Genomic DNA, 17,970 nt, shown 5'->3' with positions numbered 1-17,970 from the left:
ATTAGTTCCCAGGCCTCGGCAAACTTGAGAGCAGACAAATTTAAATGAGCATGATGGCTCACTTAAATATGCTAATCTGGATTTTGCCGAGGGAGGGCAAGATCCAGATTGTGACATCTCGCGAAATCACATATCTCACAAGGCATTCCGAGCATTGACAATCTAGCAAGAGGCCTCTCGCGAGATTTAAAGGCTTCATCACGTCACCAAGTCGGGTGCAACGAGGACATTCAATCACACCCAATATGTGTTCAATTCTTTTTCAATTCCAATTATGCGACAATTTAGCGTGGCTAATCCACCTACCCTACACATTTCTAGGTTGTAAGGTGAGACCCACGCAGACAGTGGGAGAATGTGCAAACTCCACATGAACAATGACCTGGCACCTGGATCGAACCCGGGTCCTCGGTGCCATGAGGCAGCAGTGCTACCCACTGCGCCACCGTACCGTATGTATACAAAGACACATGCACACAATCACACATAATAGAGGTGGTAACAGAAAGACATATTTAACTAAATCTATAGATGGTTATAAGGCAAGAATATATTATCATCCTTAATGTTCTCAATGACAATGAATGCCATGGGTTCTGTTGTTGTTAGTTCTATGATGCTGAAGAGCCATCTTGTCCATAGCACTCGGAATATGCAGGTGTCCTCTCCCTTCCCAGTTCTACTCTGCTCCCTTGTGTTGTGCACCATTTTGACATTCTGCCTCCCTTCTTAAATGATGATGTTGCGTAGGCCCCCCCCCCTCCCCCCCCCCCCCCCCCATGTCCCCAGTACCACATCCTTTATCCTGAAAACATCTTCGCTGACCTGGAACCTCATCTCCAACAACCAGGACAGATGTTTCTAGCCCAATGAGCCTCTGTTAAGTTTCTTAATCTGTTTGGAGAGACACATGGGGCGGGATTCTCAGTCCCTCCGCACTGTACCCCAGCCAGCAGTGGGATTCTCCATCCCAGCAGGCAGCCATGGGATTATCCATTGTGGGCGCACGCACGCCATTGGGAAATCTGCGGGTGTGAGTGCGCTTCGGGCAAAACGGAGGATCCCGCTGACGGAGATTCCAGCCCGTTGTTTGTTTCCTTCTTTACACAAGTACCAGATTCCTGTAGAAGCTGTAGAAGTTTGGACTCCCAGTGATTTCGAGTTGCCATGCAAAAGCTCATGTGAGCATTAATTTTAGAAATAATTCAATTCAAATTATTTGGGCAGATCTGTTCGGTGTTGTAGCTGATGCTTTTAATATGTTAAATTTTATATTTATTGGGTCTTAATGGTAGCAACTGTGATAATAACAGTAATTTATGATTTTAATTTCCCAATTTAACAAAGAAATACATCCTCTAATCTTTGGAGTTAAAGTATGTTTCTTTCTCCCTGGAATTATGTGAATAGGCTGCAATTTGTAATTCTATATTCACACTCTTCCTGTAGCTAACCCTCATTTTTATTACTCTCTACAGTTCTGGTGAGAAAGATCTTTTAAACCTGACCTCTGTATTGCTGAAGTCTTTGAATATAAATCAACCCTGTGTTGGCCAAGTCTCCAATCAGTAAGTAAACAGTGTACCTTTCATTCTTCTCATTTACGCTGTGATCATTCAGGGTTATTCATGGTGGGGAATGGGACAACTTTCATTTGCTGAAACATGGAAGGGATCATTTAAATCACCAAAAATGGGTGATTTTGGATGGGGTCAATTGTTAAAATCCACCCATTTCTGATTTTAATAAGGATGGGGAGAGCAGGTGATCAATCTCTTCCCAAGTGGTGGATCACTCATTTCAATATTTAATGAGGCTGTGCCTCAGGTTTAATCCCTCTTGTGCCTTAATACTGGCTGGCTGCGTTTCCTGGTACTCGGGATACCCGTCAGATAAAGGGAGGTTTGGTTTGCTGCGTTGAACATAGAACATAGAAAAATACAGCACAGAACAGGCCCTTCGGCCCATGATGTCGCTGTTGTAACCCCCCTGTTCAAGAAGGGAACAAGGAAAAAGATGGAAAATTATAGGCCAATTAGCCTAACCTCGGTTGTTGGCAAGATTCTAGAATCCATTGTTAAGGATGAGATTTCTAAATTCTTGGAAGTGCAGGGTCGGATTAGGACAAGTCAGCATGGATTTAGTAAGGGGAGGTCGTGCCTGACAAACCTGTTAGAGTTCTTTGAAGAGATAACAAATAGGTTAGACCAAGGAGAGCCAATGGATGTTATCTATCTTGACTTCCAAAAGGCCTTTGATAAGGTGCCTCACGGGAGACTGCTGAGTAAAATAAGGGCCCATGGTATTCGAGGCAGGGTACTAACATGGATTGACGATTGACTGTCAGGCAGAAGGCAGAGAGTTGGGATAAACGGTTCTTTTTCGGAATGGCAACCGGTGACGAGTGGTGTCCCGCAGGGTTCAGTGTTGGGGCCACAGCTGTTCTCTTTATATATTAACGATCTAGATGACGGGACTGGGGGCATTCTGGCTAAGTTTGCCGATGATACAAAGATAGGTGGAGGGGCAGGTAGTATGGAGGAGGTGGGGAGGCTGCAGAAAGATTTAGACAGTTTAGGAGAGTGGACCAAGAAATGGCTGATGAAATTCAACGTGGGCAAGTGCGAGGTCTTGCACTTTGGAAAAAAGAATAGAGGCATGGACTATTTTCTAAACGGTGACAAAATTCATAATGCTGAAATGCAAAGGGACTTGGGAGTCCTAGTCCAGGATTCTCTAAAGGTAAACTTGCAGGTTGAGTCTGTAATTAAGAAAGCAAATGCAATGTTGTTATTTATCTCAAGAGGCTTGGAATATAAAAGCAAGGATGTACTTCTGAAGCTTTATAAAGCATTAGTTAGGCCCCATTTAGAATACTGTGAGCAATTTTGGGCCCCACACCTCAGGAAGGACATACTGGCACTGGAGCGGGTCCAGCGGAGATTCACATGGATGATCCCAGGAATGGTAGGCCTAACATACGATGAACGCCTGAGGATCCTGGGATTATATTCATTGGAGTTTCGGAGGTTGAGGGGAGATCTAATAGAAACTTACAAGATAATGAATGGCTTAGATAGGATGGACGTGGGGAAGTTGTTTCCATTAACAGGGGAGACTAGGACCCGGGGGCACAGCCTTAGAATAAAAGGGAGTCACTTTAGAACAGAGATGAGGAGAAATTTCTTCAGCCAGAGAGTGGTGGGTCTGTGGAATTCATTGCCACAGAGGGCGGTGGAGGCCGGGACGTTGAGTGTCTTTAAGACAGAAGTTCATGAATTCTTGATTTCTCGAGGAATTAAGGGCTATGGAGAGAGAGCGGGTAAATAGAGTTGAAATCAGCCATGATTGAATGGCGGAGTGGACTCGATGGGCCGAATGGACTTACTTCCGCTCCTATGTCTTATGGTCTTATGGTCTTAAGGTCTTATGGACCTTTTGTCCTTGATTAAGAACCAATTAATCTACACCCCAGCATTCTACCATAATCCATGTACCTAACCAATAGCCGCTTGAAGGTCCCTAATGTTTCCGACTCAACTACTTCCACAGGCAGTGCATTCCATGCCCCCACTACTTTCTGGGTACAGAACCTACCTCTGACATCCCCCCTATATCTTCCACCATTCACCTTAAATTTATGTCCCCTTGTAATGGCCTGTTCCACCCGGGGAAAAAGTCTCTGGCTGTCTACTCTATCTATTCCCCTGATCATCTTATAAACCTCTATCAAGTTGGCCCTCATCCTTCTCCATTCTAATGAGGAAAGGCCTAGCACCCTCAACCTTTCCTCGTAAGACCTACTCTCCATTCCAGGCAACATCCTGGTAAATCTCCTTTGCACCTTTTCCAAAGCTTCCACATCCTTCCTAAAATGAGGCGACCAGAACTGCACACAGTACTCCAAATGTGGCCTTACCAAGGTTTTGTACAGCTGCATCATCACCGCACGGCTCTTAAATTCAATCCCTCTGCAAATGAACGCTAGCACACCATAGGCCTTCTTCACAGCTCTATCCACTTGAGTGGCAACTTTCAAAGATCTATGAACATAGACCCCAAGATCTCTCTGCTCCTCCACATTGCCAAGAACCCTATCATTAACCCTGTATTCCGCATTCATTTTTGTCCTTCCAAAATGGACAACCTCACACCTTTCAGGGCTAAACTCCATCTGCCACTTCTCAGCCCAGCTCTGCATCCTATCTATGTCTCTCTGCAGCCGACAACAACCTTCCTCACTATCCACAACTCCACCAATCTTCGTACCGTCTGCAAATTTACTGACCCACCCTTCAACTCCCTCATCCAAGTCATTAATGAAAATCACAAACAGTAGAGGACCCAGAACTGATCCCTGCGGTACGCCACTGGTAACTGGGCTCCAGGCTGAATATTTGCCATCCACCACTGCTCTCTGACTTCTATTGGTTAGCCAGTTCGTTATCCAACTGGCCAAATTTCCCACTATTCCATGCCTCCTTACTTTCTGCATAAGCCTACCATGGGGAACCTTATCAAATGCCTTACTAAAATCCACGTACACTAGATCCACTGCTTTACCTTCATCCACGTGCTTGGTCAACTCCTCAAAGAATGCAATAAGACTTGTGAGGCAAGACCTACCCTTCACAAATCCGTGCTGACTATCCCTAATCAAGCAATGTCTTTCCAGATGCTCAGATATCCTATCCCTCAGTACGCTTTCCATTACGTTGCCTACCACCGAAGTAAGACTAACTGGCCTGTAATTCCCAGGGTTATCCCTATTCCCTTTTTTGCACTGGGGCATGACTTTCGCCACTCTCCAATCCCCTGGTATCACCCCTGTTGACAGTGAAGAAGAAAAGATCATTGCCAATGGCTCTGCAATTTCTTCTCTTGCTTCCCATAGAATCCTTGGATATATTCTGTCAGGCCTGGGGGACCTGTCTATCCTCAAGTTTTTCAAAATGCCCAACACATCTTCCTTCCTAACAAGTATCTCCTCGAGCTTATCAGGTTCAGATGCAACCCGTCCTGCTTGTACAGGTCCCACCTTCCCCAGAATGCGCTCCCAATTATCCAAATACCTGAAGCCCTCCCTCCTACACCATTCCTGCAGCAACGTGTTCAGCTGCACTCTCTCCCTATTCCTAGCCTCGCTATCATGTGGCACCGGCAACAAACCAGAGATGACAACTCTGTCTGTCCTGGCTTTTAACTTGCAGCCTAACTCCCTAAACTCGTTTATTACATCCAAAGCCCTTTTCCTACCAACATTGTTGGTACCAATGTGCACCACGACTTCTGGCTGCTCCCCCTCCCCCTTAAGGATCCTGAAGACACGATCCGAGACATCCCTGGTCCTGGCACCTGGGAAGCAACATACCTTCCGGGAGTCTCGCTCGCGACCACAGAATCTCCTATCTATTCCCCTAACCATTGAGTCTCCTATCACTATTGCTTTTCTATTCTCCCCGCTTCCCTTCTGAGCCCCAGAGCCAGACTCAGTGCGAGAGACCTGGCTGCTAGGGCCTTCCCCCAGTAGGTCATCCCCCCCCAACAGCATTCAAAACGGTATACTTGTTTTGAAGGGGAATGGCCACGAGGGATCCCTGCACTGTCTGCCTGTTTGTTTTCCTTCCCCTGACTGTAACCCAGCTATTCTTGTCCTGTACCTTGGGTATGGTTACCTCCCTGTAACTCTTGTCTATTACCCCCTCTGCCTCCCGGATGATCCAAAGTTCATCCAGCTCCAGTTCCAGTTCCCTAACACGGTCTCTGAGGAGCTGGAGTTGGGTGCACTTCCTGCAGGTATAGTCAACGGGGACACCGGTGGTATCCCTCACCACCCACATCCTCGAGGAGGAGCATGCAACTGCCCTAGCCTCCATTCCCTCTTACCTTACAGAATATAGCTGCACTGTGGACCAACTGGAACTCCGCCCTCTGACTCTGCTCCCAGTCAGCTGCACTCTCTGTCAACTCCCGGCTCCCTTCATGCTCTTTGAGGAAATGTAGGAAGTGAAATGAAAGGAGCACCTTACTCCCTCCTCACCTTACTCCCTCCTCACCTAACTCCCTCAGTCACCAAACTCTCACTATAGCACTCAAATGCACCCAAATTCAGCATTCCCTCAGTCACCAAACTCTCACTATAGCACTCAAATGCTCCCAAATTCAGCACTCCTCAGTCACCAAACTCTCACTATAGCACTCAAATGCACCCAAATTCAGCACTCAGTCCAAACAAAGTCTGCATTGTAGCTGGCTCACTTTTATACTGTGAATCTGGCCCCTGAAAACTGGCCTAATCCAATTAACTAATTATCAAGCTCCAGCTGCAAGTAGCTACAAGTAGAACCTTTGTTTAAAGCTGATTGAAAATTCACCTTCTACTAAACCAAACAGCAACTTTTAAGTTAATTAACTAAGTAAAAGAAAGACTAGACTTTAGATAAAAATGAACCCTTATTATCCCCCAGTCACCAAACTCTCACTATAGCACTCAAATGCACCCTAATTCAGCACTCAGTGCAAACAGGTAACTTTTACCAATACTGGTTGTATATAAGGAAGAGCAGGAGTTCGTATCTCAGGAACACAAATTAACCTGTTTCCTTCCACATAATCAGACCCAAAGTGGCGATCAATCAACACCCAAGGGATTACTCTCTCCTCCACCCCCCCCACCCTCCCCATCCAGCAATCACTACCGTGCTGAGCTCTACTGCCTTGCTGCTACCAGGCTGCAACCACTTCTATTCTCTGCTCAATAGGGGGCCAAAGCTGTCAATCAGTAAGGAAGACCAACATTTCCGTCAATTGCAAATCGTTCCGCCGTGTTACAGCTAGGCATGTAAACCCCAATGCTTCCCAGTCACCAAGAGATAATGTAGGGAAGAAGAATTCTGAGAAATTCCTCTCTGACCCTGAGTCAAAACAAATTAAAGTGATTTCCAGGCGATAACAGAGAACATATTAGATGTGTTGTCCAATCTTTTGCACCTTTGGAGTGAATCTGCACCATTGCACAAGTTGGCTATATATTCTAAAGTCCAGGAGAAGTAAAATATTAGAGAAAGAAAAGGAAAAAATTCAGATAATTTGGTAGCATTGAGTGATGAGAACATAAATTATTAGTGAGGTATTTTTGGTAATGCTTTCTGGAATTTATCTATTCAGAAAAGTCAGTGAATGACCCTTCTTAGATTTCCCCCATTCCTTCCACAAATCTCACAATGCCATTCATTAACCCCGCTGGAACCAGCAGTGAGCTATTTGAACCTAGGCCTTTATTTCAAGAAAATTGATAACAGGTGGCACCTTTTCTCACACTCTTGCCGTGAAATTACGTTATTTAAATATTAATGTGTGCTATATGGGATTCTTTTGTCTGCTGTATTCAATGAAGTATTAATCCATTGATGGATTTAACAGAACTTAGTGAAAGAAGACAATTCACTTCAGAGAATCAGAAAAAGTTGCAGTTCACAAGGAGGTCATTTGGTCTGTCATGCCTATTCTAGCTCTTTGAAGAATCACCAGTGCTATTCTCACTTCTCCACATTGTATCTATGGCCCTGTAAGTTCACCTTCAAATGGCCATTTAATTCTCTTTTAACATTATTTATAGGATCAGCTTCCACCATCTTTTCAGGTACAACATTCCAGATCCCTACAACTCTTGAGTGAAAATATTCCCTCCCATCCCCCCTCTGTGTCTTTTGACCATGATTAGGACCTGTAGTTATTGACCCACTCACCACAGCATAATCTTTCACTCGGCCACACCAGTCACCTCTAGGGCACGCTCCTCAAAGATGGTGATGTTCAGCACACCGCCACCAGTCTGGGCTCTCTCCCGGCGATTGTGGGAGAGCTGTTCCTGAGGAGACACAGAGAAGGCATTGTTAGCCACATGCGTGGCTCACTGATGGGGGGGGGGGGGCGCGTGAACGAAGGTTTGGGGGGGGCGGAGTTTGAAGGAGGGGTTGGGGGTTGAAGGGGGGGAGGTGGAGGCAAGGTTGAGGGTCACATGGAGAGTTGTGGGTTGGGTGCTCCCATGGGGCGGAAAAGTCTCCTGGGGGTCGAGGGGTGGGGGGCGGCATTGGTGTCTATCACTCTTGCAGCCCGGTGTAGATCGGTGACCTTTTTCCTGCACTGGAGACCAGTCCTCCTGGTCACACTCCCAGCGCTCACAACCACTGCCACCTTGTCCCAGGCAGCACTGGCTGCCATATGACTGACCCTCCTGGACCCTCGGGGGAATACAACACCCCTCATGGCCTCCTCAGCCTCCAGCAGCCTCCTTAGGTCTTCGTCCCCGAATCTTGGGGCCGGTCCCTCGGTGCCATTGTTGCGAGCTGGCTGGGATTGGCTGAGCAAGAGCTGCTTAAGTGCAGCTCGACCTTGTTAGCGTGGGGGGCTGGCAAGCACGGTGCCGGCTAATCAACTGGTGAGCTTCCATTTGCGGTGGAAGCCCGTGAGGCCTCGTTAAGTGGACCAATTACATTGAATAGCATTGCCACCTTGCTGGCCCGAGCGCCGGGAGGCTTGTGGCAGTTCCTGCCCGTTACAATACTTAGAAATCTTTCCGGAGAATCGTGCCCTATTTCTCGGTTTGTAAATCCAAGTATCCAAATGCTTTTTAGCCATCCCATCAACTTTAGGGTTCTGTGTTTATGAACTCCAAAGTCTCTTTGATCATCCACACCTTTTTTTTCTTTTTTTTGTTATAAATTTAGAGTACCCAATTCAATTTTTCCCAAATAAGGGGCAATTTAGCGTGGCCAATCCACCTAGCCTGCACATCTTTGAGTTGTGGGGGCGAAACCCACACTAACACGGGGAGAATGTGCAAACTCCACACGGACAGTGACCCGGGGCCGGGATCGAACCTGGGACCTTGGCGCCGTGAGGCAGCAGTGTTAACCCACTGCGCCACCGTGCTGCCCTATCCGCACTTTTAAAAGTCGTGCCATTCATGGTATAATATTGTTCCAAATTAGTCCTCCAGAAGTGCATCTCTTCACATTTCTCCACATTAAACGCTATCTGCCATGTTTCTGACACCATCTGAAAAAAAAAAATGTTTTTCATTTCATTTTTCATTTTCATCCATTACCATCAGTTACTGGACAGATAATGTATGTCATTTCCACAGCTTTCCTTACTTCCCTGCCCCTTTGTCTTGTTAGTTCATTAGTTAAGTAGGTGTTAGGCTCTAACTAGCATTCTCATCTACCCACTCAAGCCAAGGTGCTCTTTTCATTGTTTTTTTAAACTGTGGTAATACCAGGTATTGCGATACCTGAGAGGTGGATAACCATTGGCTAGACCCAGGAGTCTACCATTGGCTGATGTACATAGCTCCGCCCTGAGAGGCGGAGTATAAGAACCGATGCCATCCCAGCAGCCTTCACTTTTTGTATCGAAGCTGCTGGGGAACAGTTCTAGCAGATTAAAGCCTATTAGTTATGACTCACCTTGTCTCGAGAGTAATTGATTGCGCATCAATTTAATCTGCTACAACTTCAGTTGAAAGGATGGATCTCCGTATCAAACTGGAATGCCTTCAGCTCAGCCCCCACGCGGACAACTCTGCTGCTATCTTCAAACATTGGCTGGCGTGCTTTAAGGGCTACCTCAACACGGCCGCCGACACCCCCACGGAAAGACAAAAGATGCACCTTCTACGCTCGCAGGTCAGCCATGGGATCTACCCTCTGATCAAGGAGGCGGAGAATTATGCTGCAGCGATTGAGCTGCTAGAAGGACATTATATCCGCCCTGTGAACCAGGTCTACGCTCGTCACTTGCTGGCGACTAGGAGGCAAAGCCCCGAAGAAACATTGGAAGACTTCTACCGGGCGCTCCTGGTGCCGGGCCAAAACTGTGTCTGCCCGCCAGTTTCGGGGAACGAGCACACGGAACTTCTGATCAGGGATGCTTTCGTGGCAGGTTTGACTTCCCCCGATATCCGCTGAAGGCTCCTAGAAATGGACACTCTGGGACTGACTGAGGCACGGGCCCTGGCGGGGTCCATGGACGTTCCGTACAAAAACGCGCTGGCTTTTGCTCCCGGACACGCGGCAGCCCCCTGGGCTGCTTGGCACCCCGTTGCGGCAGCCCCTCAGACCTTCCCTCTGACCCCACAGGCCTGCGTGGCGGGACGGCCCGCTACTGCCGCCGGACAGCGCTGTTTCTTCTGCGGGCAGGCAAATCATCCCCGCCCGCGCTGCCCGGCCCGCACCGCCATCTGCAAAGGGTGCGGCAAGAAGGGCCACTATGTCAGGGTCTGCCAGGCCCGTCTGTACGTCCTGCCGCACCTCTGCGCAGCCACCCACCTTGGACTGGATTTCCAGTGCCATCTGCAAAGCCTGACTTTTAAATTTGTCGGCCCTATACCCCCCCTTACTGTCTGCGGCCTCGTGATCTTAAGGTCGACTCGCCTTCCCTGTTTGCGAACCTCACCCCGGATTGCAAACCCGTCGCCACCAGGAGCAAACGGTACAGTGCCCAGGACCGGACCTTTATCAGGTCGGAGGTCCAAAGGCTGCTGAGGGAAGGGGTCATCGAAATGAGCAACAGCCCCCGGAGGGCTCAAGTAGTGGTGGTAAAGACCGGGGAGAAACATAGGATGGTCATTGACTACAGCCAGACCATCAACAGGTTTACGCAGCTGGACGCGTACCCTCTCCCCCGTATAGCCAACCTGGTGAACAGGATTGCGCAATACAAGGTTTTCTCCACGGTGGATCTCAAGTCTGCCTACCACCAGCTACCCCTCCGTATGGTGACCACCATCTGCCTTCGAAGCAGATGGGTGGCTCTATCACATTTTAAGGGTTCCCTTCGGTGTCACGAACGGGGTCTCGGTCTTCCAACGAGAGATGGACCGAATGGTTGACCGGTACGGCTTACGCGCAACGTTCCCGTATCTTGATAACGTCACCATCTGCGGCCATGGCCAGCAGGACCACGACACCAACCTCCGAAAATTTCTCCAGACCGCGAATATCCTTAATCTGGCTTACAATAAGGAGAAATGCGTGTTTAGCACCGACCGTCTAGCCATTCTAGGCTATGTAGTGCGAAGTGGAGTCATAGGCCCCGACCCTGAGCGCATGCGCCCCCTCATGGAGTTCCCCCTCCCTCACTGCCCCAAGGCCCTAAAGCGCTGCCTCGGCTTCTTCAGCTATTATGCACAGTGGGTCCCCAATTACGCAGACAAGGCTCGACCCCTGATCCAGTCCACAACCTTCCCCCTGTCGACGGAGGCCCGTCAGGCCTTCTGCCGCATCAAAGCAGACATTGCTAAAGCCACGATGCGTGCCATCAACGAGTCCCTCCCCTTCCAGGTCGAGAGCGATGCGTCCGACGTAACTCTGGCGGCCACCCTCAACCAAGCGAGCAGGCCCGTGGCTTTCTTCTCCCGTACCCTCCATGCTTCCGAAATTCGCCACTCCTCGGTCGAAAAAGAGGCCCAGGCCATAGTAGAAGCTGTGCGACACTGAAGGCATTACCTGGCCGGCAGGAGATTCACTCTCCTCACGGACCAACGGTCGGTTGCCTTCATGTTCGTTAATGCGCAGCGGGGCAAGATTAAGAACGACAAGATGTTGCAGTGGAGGATCAAACTTTCCACCTACAGTTACGAGATCATGTACCGTCCGGGAAAGCTAAACGAGCCTCCTGATGCCCTGTCCCGCGGCACTTGTGCCACCACACAAGTGGACCGCCTCCGAGCCCTCCACGAGGATCTCTGCCACCCGGGGGTCACTCGTTCTTTCATTTTATCAAGACCCGCAACCTGCCCTACTCCATCGAGGAGGTCAGGTCCGTCACCAGGGACTGCAAATCTGCGCGGAGTGCAAACCGCACTTCTACCGGCCAGAGAGGGTGCATCTGGTAAAGGCTTCCCGTCCCTTTGAACGCCTCAGCATGGACCTCAAAGGCCCCCTCCCCTCCACCGACCGCAACACTTACTTCCTGAACATGATTGACGAGTACTCCCGGTTCCCATTCGCCATCCCCTGCCCAGACATGACCACAACCACCGTCATCAAGGCCCTCCAGGGTATCTTTACACTGTTTGGTTTCCCTGCATACATTCACAGTGATAGGGGGTCCTCCTTTATGAGCGACGAACTGCGTCAATTTCTGCTCAGCAAAGGCATCACCTCGAGCAGGACGACCAGTTACAACCCCAGGGGAAACAGGCAGGTTGAGAGGAAGAACGGCACGGTCTGGAAGACCGTCCTGCTGGCCCTACGGTCTAGGAATCTCCCAGTCTCCCGCTGGCAGGAAGTCCTCCCGGTGGCCCTTCACTCCATCCGGTGGCTGCTCTGTACTACCACAAATCAGACACCTCACGAACGTCACCTTGTTTTCCCCAGGAAGTCCTCCTCCGGGACCTCGCTCCCAACCTGGCTAGCGACACCCGGACCTATCCTGCTTCGGAAACATGTGAGGGCGCACAAGTCGGACCCGTTGGTCGAGAGGGTCCACCTGCTGCACGCCAACCCCCAGTACACCTACGTAGCGTTCCCCGACGGCCGCCAAGACACGGTCTCCCTTCGGGACCTGGCGCCTGCCGGAGCCCCACGCGCACCCGCACCAGTGCCCCCACCCCCACCCTCCCCGCAGCACCTGAACGGAGAGTCAGTACTCCCGCCGCCCCTGCCTAGGCCCGAACAAGCACCGACGCCCCCTACAGGCGTCCCCCCACTCTGCCCACTTTTCGCCCCAACAGCGCCACCTCGGGGTGACAAAGCTGCCTGGGAGGACGACACCACGTTCCCGGAGTTGCAACCGCCGGAACCCCCATCAAGATCACCGTCGAAGCCCAGATGCTCCAGAAGGACGCCCAGGCCACCCGATCGACTGATTGCTGCACCATGAACACTTTGCTATTACCCTCGACTTCACGGCACCTCCATACCTGGTCCTACCATGCGAAAGGCGACATTAACGCTGGCCATCACCCCGCCGGGCTTTTTTTTAACAGGGGGTGAATGTGGTAATACCAGGTATTGCGGTACCTGAGAGGTGGATGACCATTGGCTAGACCCAGGAGTCTACCATTGGCTGATGTACATAGCTCCGCCCTGAGAGGCGGAGTATAAGAACCGATGCCGTCCCAGCAGCCTTCACTTTCTGTATCGAAGCTGCTGGGGAACAGTTCTAGCAGATTAAAGCCTATTAGTTATGACTCACCTTGTCTCGAGAGTAATTGATTGCGCATCATAAACTCAATGCCTTTGATTAAAATCCCTCGACATAGCAGAGTGGTTAGCACTGCTGCCTCACGACGCCGAGGTCCCAGATTCGATCGCGGCCCTGGGTCACTGTCCATGTAGGGTTTCACATTCTCCCTGTGTTTGCGTGGGTGTCGGCCCCACAACCCAAAGATATGCAAGGTAGGTGGATTGGTCACGCTAAATTGCCCCTTAATTGGAAAAAAGAAAATTAATTGGGCACTCTAAATTTATTTTTTTTAAACCCTCACCATACCTTTTTTCTTGGCCGTGTAATCCCAATGGATCCAATCATTATCTCATGGATGTTCGAGGGCAGGGCAGGGTGACATTCTGGCACTCCCTCTAGCACCCGGATACCTTGGCACTGCTAGCCTGGAAGAGTCGCTGCCAGGGTGCTAGGTTGGCACTGCCAAGGATCGGGCCCAGGGGAGCTTTACCAGAGGGAGTGGGTGGTTTTCCTGGGGCCATCGGTTGGGGGGGAGAGGGGTCGGAAAAGAAGAGGGGAACTGAGAGGGGAAAGATCGGGGCAGCTTTCCAAAATGGTGCCCGGATCTGTGAGGAGCTTCTGCAGCTGGGCTCTGCAGCAGGAAATGACTATAGTTCAGCCTTGGTGGAGGGAAACCCTCCGAGGCAAAAGAAAATGACAAAATTTTGTTGAATAGAGAGCTGTTTCTCGGCACTGCAGCCGCCAAGAAACACCCAGCTAAATGCACCCAGTCCGAACATAGATATTTTTCCATTGAATCACGCCCAAACTGTCAGGTTCTGACCAAAAACTAGCGTGTTTCTCCCCAGAGAAACAGCCAGATTTTCTCTCGAGCTCTCCTGATGCGATGTGCAAGAAGCCGGGGGGGCATGTTTAGTGCCATCACTCTTGAGGGATGGGGTCTAAAGACGCCGGCAAGTCCGGCTCTACAGCGATCGGGCACCATTTTTAAAGGGCGCCCCAGTATCAAAGTGGAAGTAAACCGCCCCCCCCCCCACACCACCATTGGAGCGTCAGTACTCCGCACTCCATCTCTGGCATCCCCCATAGTGGGAACCCCCCCCCTCGCCCCCGCCCCCGCTCATGGAGGTCCCACCTCCTGGCACAGCCAGATCGGTACAGCCAGGGTGCCAGGGGCAGTGCCAGCGTACTGCCCTGCCATGTCTCTGACCACCTGGGGGATACACTACCCTCCTCCACCCTGGCATTGACGTCTCGATTGCTGGAGTGCAATAGTGATTCACACCGGAATCGGATGTCCCTGGAAGATACGGCATTATGCCATGTCATATGTAAATACATTTAAATTAATGTTAATCAGGTTCACGCCCACACTGGTGGGAGGCAGGGAAGATCTCATTTTTGCCATAGTTAGTAGCCAAAATGGGATTTGCGCCTATGGCAATCGGGCCTGGGAAATCACTGTCAGTGTCTTTTACCCTGCTAAGACCCTCTGCTTACACAATTTTTCAATTTTCCTTCTTTCCAATTAACATGTTGCAGAAGAATTGGCTGGAATTTTCTATCCATTCCTGCCGGCGGGATCTCCTGGTCCCACACTTGGTGAACACCCACCACCGAGAAGCCCGTGGCAGGTGGTGCATGCAACAGGAGCCTGTTGACAGCGGCAGGATCAGAAGATCCCATCGCTGGATAATGACCCTTCACCACTGCGATACATGCCGTGGGGGCTGGGTGGAAAATCTCCCCCATCAGATTTTTCTGCTCTCTCTATAACACTTTTGACCTTGGCCTGCTCAAGTCCAATGGTCACCCGGTCACTTTCAAGCTGAAGGTTGGAAGTTTTAGTTAACCATCAATCATATGCTCTTCTCTTAAAGAACACCGTGGGCGGGTTTCGCGTCACGCTGTCGGGATTCTCCATTTCGCCGGCTGGCCAATGGAGTTTCCCATTTTGCGGCAGCCATCGGGAAACCCCCGGGTTGCCTGCAAAACAGAGAATCCCAACAGCAGAGAATTCAGCCCCATTTGTCTGAACAGCCATTTAAAAAAAAAAAAATTCTTTGTCCAGGCATGCAATTTTCATTTTAAGCATTGCTCAAATTAATGTTGCTAAAATTACACAGATCATTGCATCTTTAAAATTTACTCAGATTACCGCATTGTTAAAGGGAAATCTATGAATGAAAAATGAATGACAATCGTTTATTGTCACAAATAGGCTTCAAATGAAGTTACTGTGAAAAGCCCCTAGTCGCCACATTCCGGTGCCTGTTCGTGGAGGCTGGTATGGGAATTGAACCTGCTGCTGGCCTGCCTTGGTCTGCTTTTGAAGCCAACGATTTAGCCCTGTGCTAAACCAGCCCCTGGTATATGAATAAGGCATATAATAGTAAATGAATAAAATGAGTATTTGTAAGTAAATCAGACCTTGATTATCTTACAGCACTAACACTAGCTACTCCTTTACCAAGTTTCTTATCATTTGCAAACTTTACACCTATTCCTGGGGAGGCGGTGGTGTAGTGGCATTGTTACTGGACTAGTAATATCGATACCCAGGGAAATGCTCTGGGACCCGGGTTCAAATCCCACCATGTCTAATGATGACACCAAAAACATTTTCGTGAAAATTCATTTGGTTGAGTGATATCCTTTAGGGATCTGCCATCCCTTACCTGGTCTAGGTGGATTGGCCATGATACATTGCCCTTCGTGACCAAAAAGGTTAGGAGGGGTTATTGGATTATTGGGTTACGGGGATAGGGTGGAAGTAAGGGCTTAAGTGGGTTGGTGCAGATTTGATGGGCCAAATGGCCTCCTTCTGCTCTGTATGTTCTATGTTCTACGTTCTATGTCTGGTCTACATGTGAATCCAGATTCACAGCAATGTGTTTGATGCAAATTGGACATACTGAATTCTCCCTCCGTGTACCCGAACGGGCGCCACAGTGTGGCAACTCGGGGCTTTTCACAGTAACTTCATTGCAGTGTTAATGTAAGCCTACTTGTGACACTAATAAAGATTATTATGAATGCCATCTGAAAGATGTAAATCGGGATGGTTGGCTCAGCCAGCGACATTCACATCTCCTGAATTAATGAAATCAAGATTGTTTCTCAAAAATTTCAAAGAATCATTGACCCAAACTGACTCTGGAAAACACATCACCCTGCTTCCTTTCACTGAACCGATTTTGTAACCATAACTTCACTTTCTTGTTAATTCCACGGTCTTTTTTCTTCTTAATAAGCCTCATTCGTCGCACGTTGTTGGATACCTTTCGAAGGTTGATGAATGCAGCCACTGCACTGCCTTGATCAGTCTTCTTTCCAACTTAAGTTTAAGACTCAAGAAAAAAACCTGCAATATTGGTGATGAAAACAAAAAAAGTTAGAACTGCTAATTTATTGTATACATTAGAAAGGTATTAATAATATGAATTGTTTCTTCAGAGTAGAAACCTTCTGGATTTGGGCCATAATTATCCTTTCAGGTAACTTTATGGTGATGGAATATAAGGCTTTATTTGTCAAGCCGCAAAAACAATCCATCCTTTATTTTTGATTGGCACAATCCAATGTCATACAGAACACTCAATGAGGATGTGTGTTACTACTTGAAAAGAGCCCAGCATATAGGTTATCCAAAGTTGTCGGGGTTGTCCCTATTTTGCATGATTAAAGCAGAACACAAAGTTACTAGTACATCCTCCTGCCTTTGAAGGTCTCGGTTTAAAACCTCATCTGAAAGACAGCACCTCTAATTGCGCAGCACTCTCGTACTGCACTGAAGTGTCAGTTTAGATTACACGCTCTAATGTCAAGAATGACAGTGCTAACATTGGGTTGAGGCTGACACAAGAAATGTGGTTGGTCAATGCTGTTAGGTATCTGTTTTTGTTACAGTAATTTTGACGTTATCTTGTTATTGGGCATGATATGCAATAACTATGCAGACGGATCACAATTATCACTTATGTGCCATTTATTTATTTCTTCAGTTGAAGAAATATCTGAGCAATAAACCGATGCATTGTTTTTTCTAACAAACAGTACTTCATGCTCGTGGGTTGGAACTTCAGAACCACAGAACTTTGTAGGCCAGTGTAACTGTGATACTGGCTATCAGGTAGGAAAATGGAACTAATTCTCAGTACTCACTGACAACCAACATCATTGATTAATATAACTAGCTTAAGTCATATCTGTTAGTAAGATCTCCCTTGATCAGAATTCCCACTATTCCCATCAGCTATAACACTTGTTGCATTGCTAAACTGTAGATATGTTATTTAATATTTCTGATTTGAAATTACATCTGTTCTGAAATGAGAGTCCATAATGAAAACCAATGGAAGAAAGGCCAAACAAATTCAAAAAATTAAATAATGGAATGAAAAAGAAATTAAGGGAATTAGTAACAGGTTTGCACATTGGCAAACTTTATTCACCAATGAAAACTTGTATTTTATATAATGTCTTTAATGTAGTTAAACATCCTAAAGTGCTTCACAGGAATATTAAAAACAAGGATTGACACCCAACCAGATAAATTATAATGGCTCGGATTTTGGAATAGTAATGACAGTGAAATTGAATGAAATGAATGAAGATCACTTATTGTCACAAGTAGGCTTCAAATGAAGTTACTGTGAAAAGCCCCTAGTCGCCACATTCCGGCTCCTGTTCAGGAAGGCTGTTATGGGAATGCTTTCAAAGTCAGCGATTTAGCCCTGTGCTAAACAGCCCCTAGTCATTGTTCGTGTTCGACAT

General features: G+C 48.2%; 1 protein-coding gene across 1 annotated transcript in view; it reads left to right on the top strand.

Annotated features, from left to right (window-relative positions):
* LOC140425056 (ATP-binding cassette sub-family A member 13-like) overlaps positions 1 to 17,970 on the top strand; it is a 505,398-nt gene that overhangs the window by 392,330 nt on the left and 95,098 nt on the right. The window contains exons 43-44 of the mRNA XM_072508872.1: positions 1,479 to 1,568; positions 17,251 to 17,326. Of these exons, the coding sequence (XP_072364973.1) occupies positions 1,479 to 1,568; positions 17,251 to 17,326 (166 nt within the window). The remainder of the gene's footprint in view (positions 1 to 1,478; positions 1,569 to 17,250; positions 17,327 to 17,970) is intronic.

This window comes from Scyliorhinus torazame, chromosome 6 (assembly GCF_047496885.1).
Source record: "Scyliorhinus torazame isolate Kashiwa2021f chromosome 6, sScyTor2.1, whole genome shotgun sequence".
NCBI classification, from domain to species: domain Eukaryota; kingdom Metazoa; phylum Chordata; class Chondrichthyes; order Carcharhiniformes; family Scyliorhinidae; genus Scyliorhinus; species Scyliorhinus torazame.
This window is presented reverse-complemented; position numbering and strand designations above follow the sequence as displayed.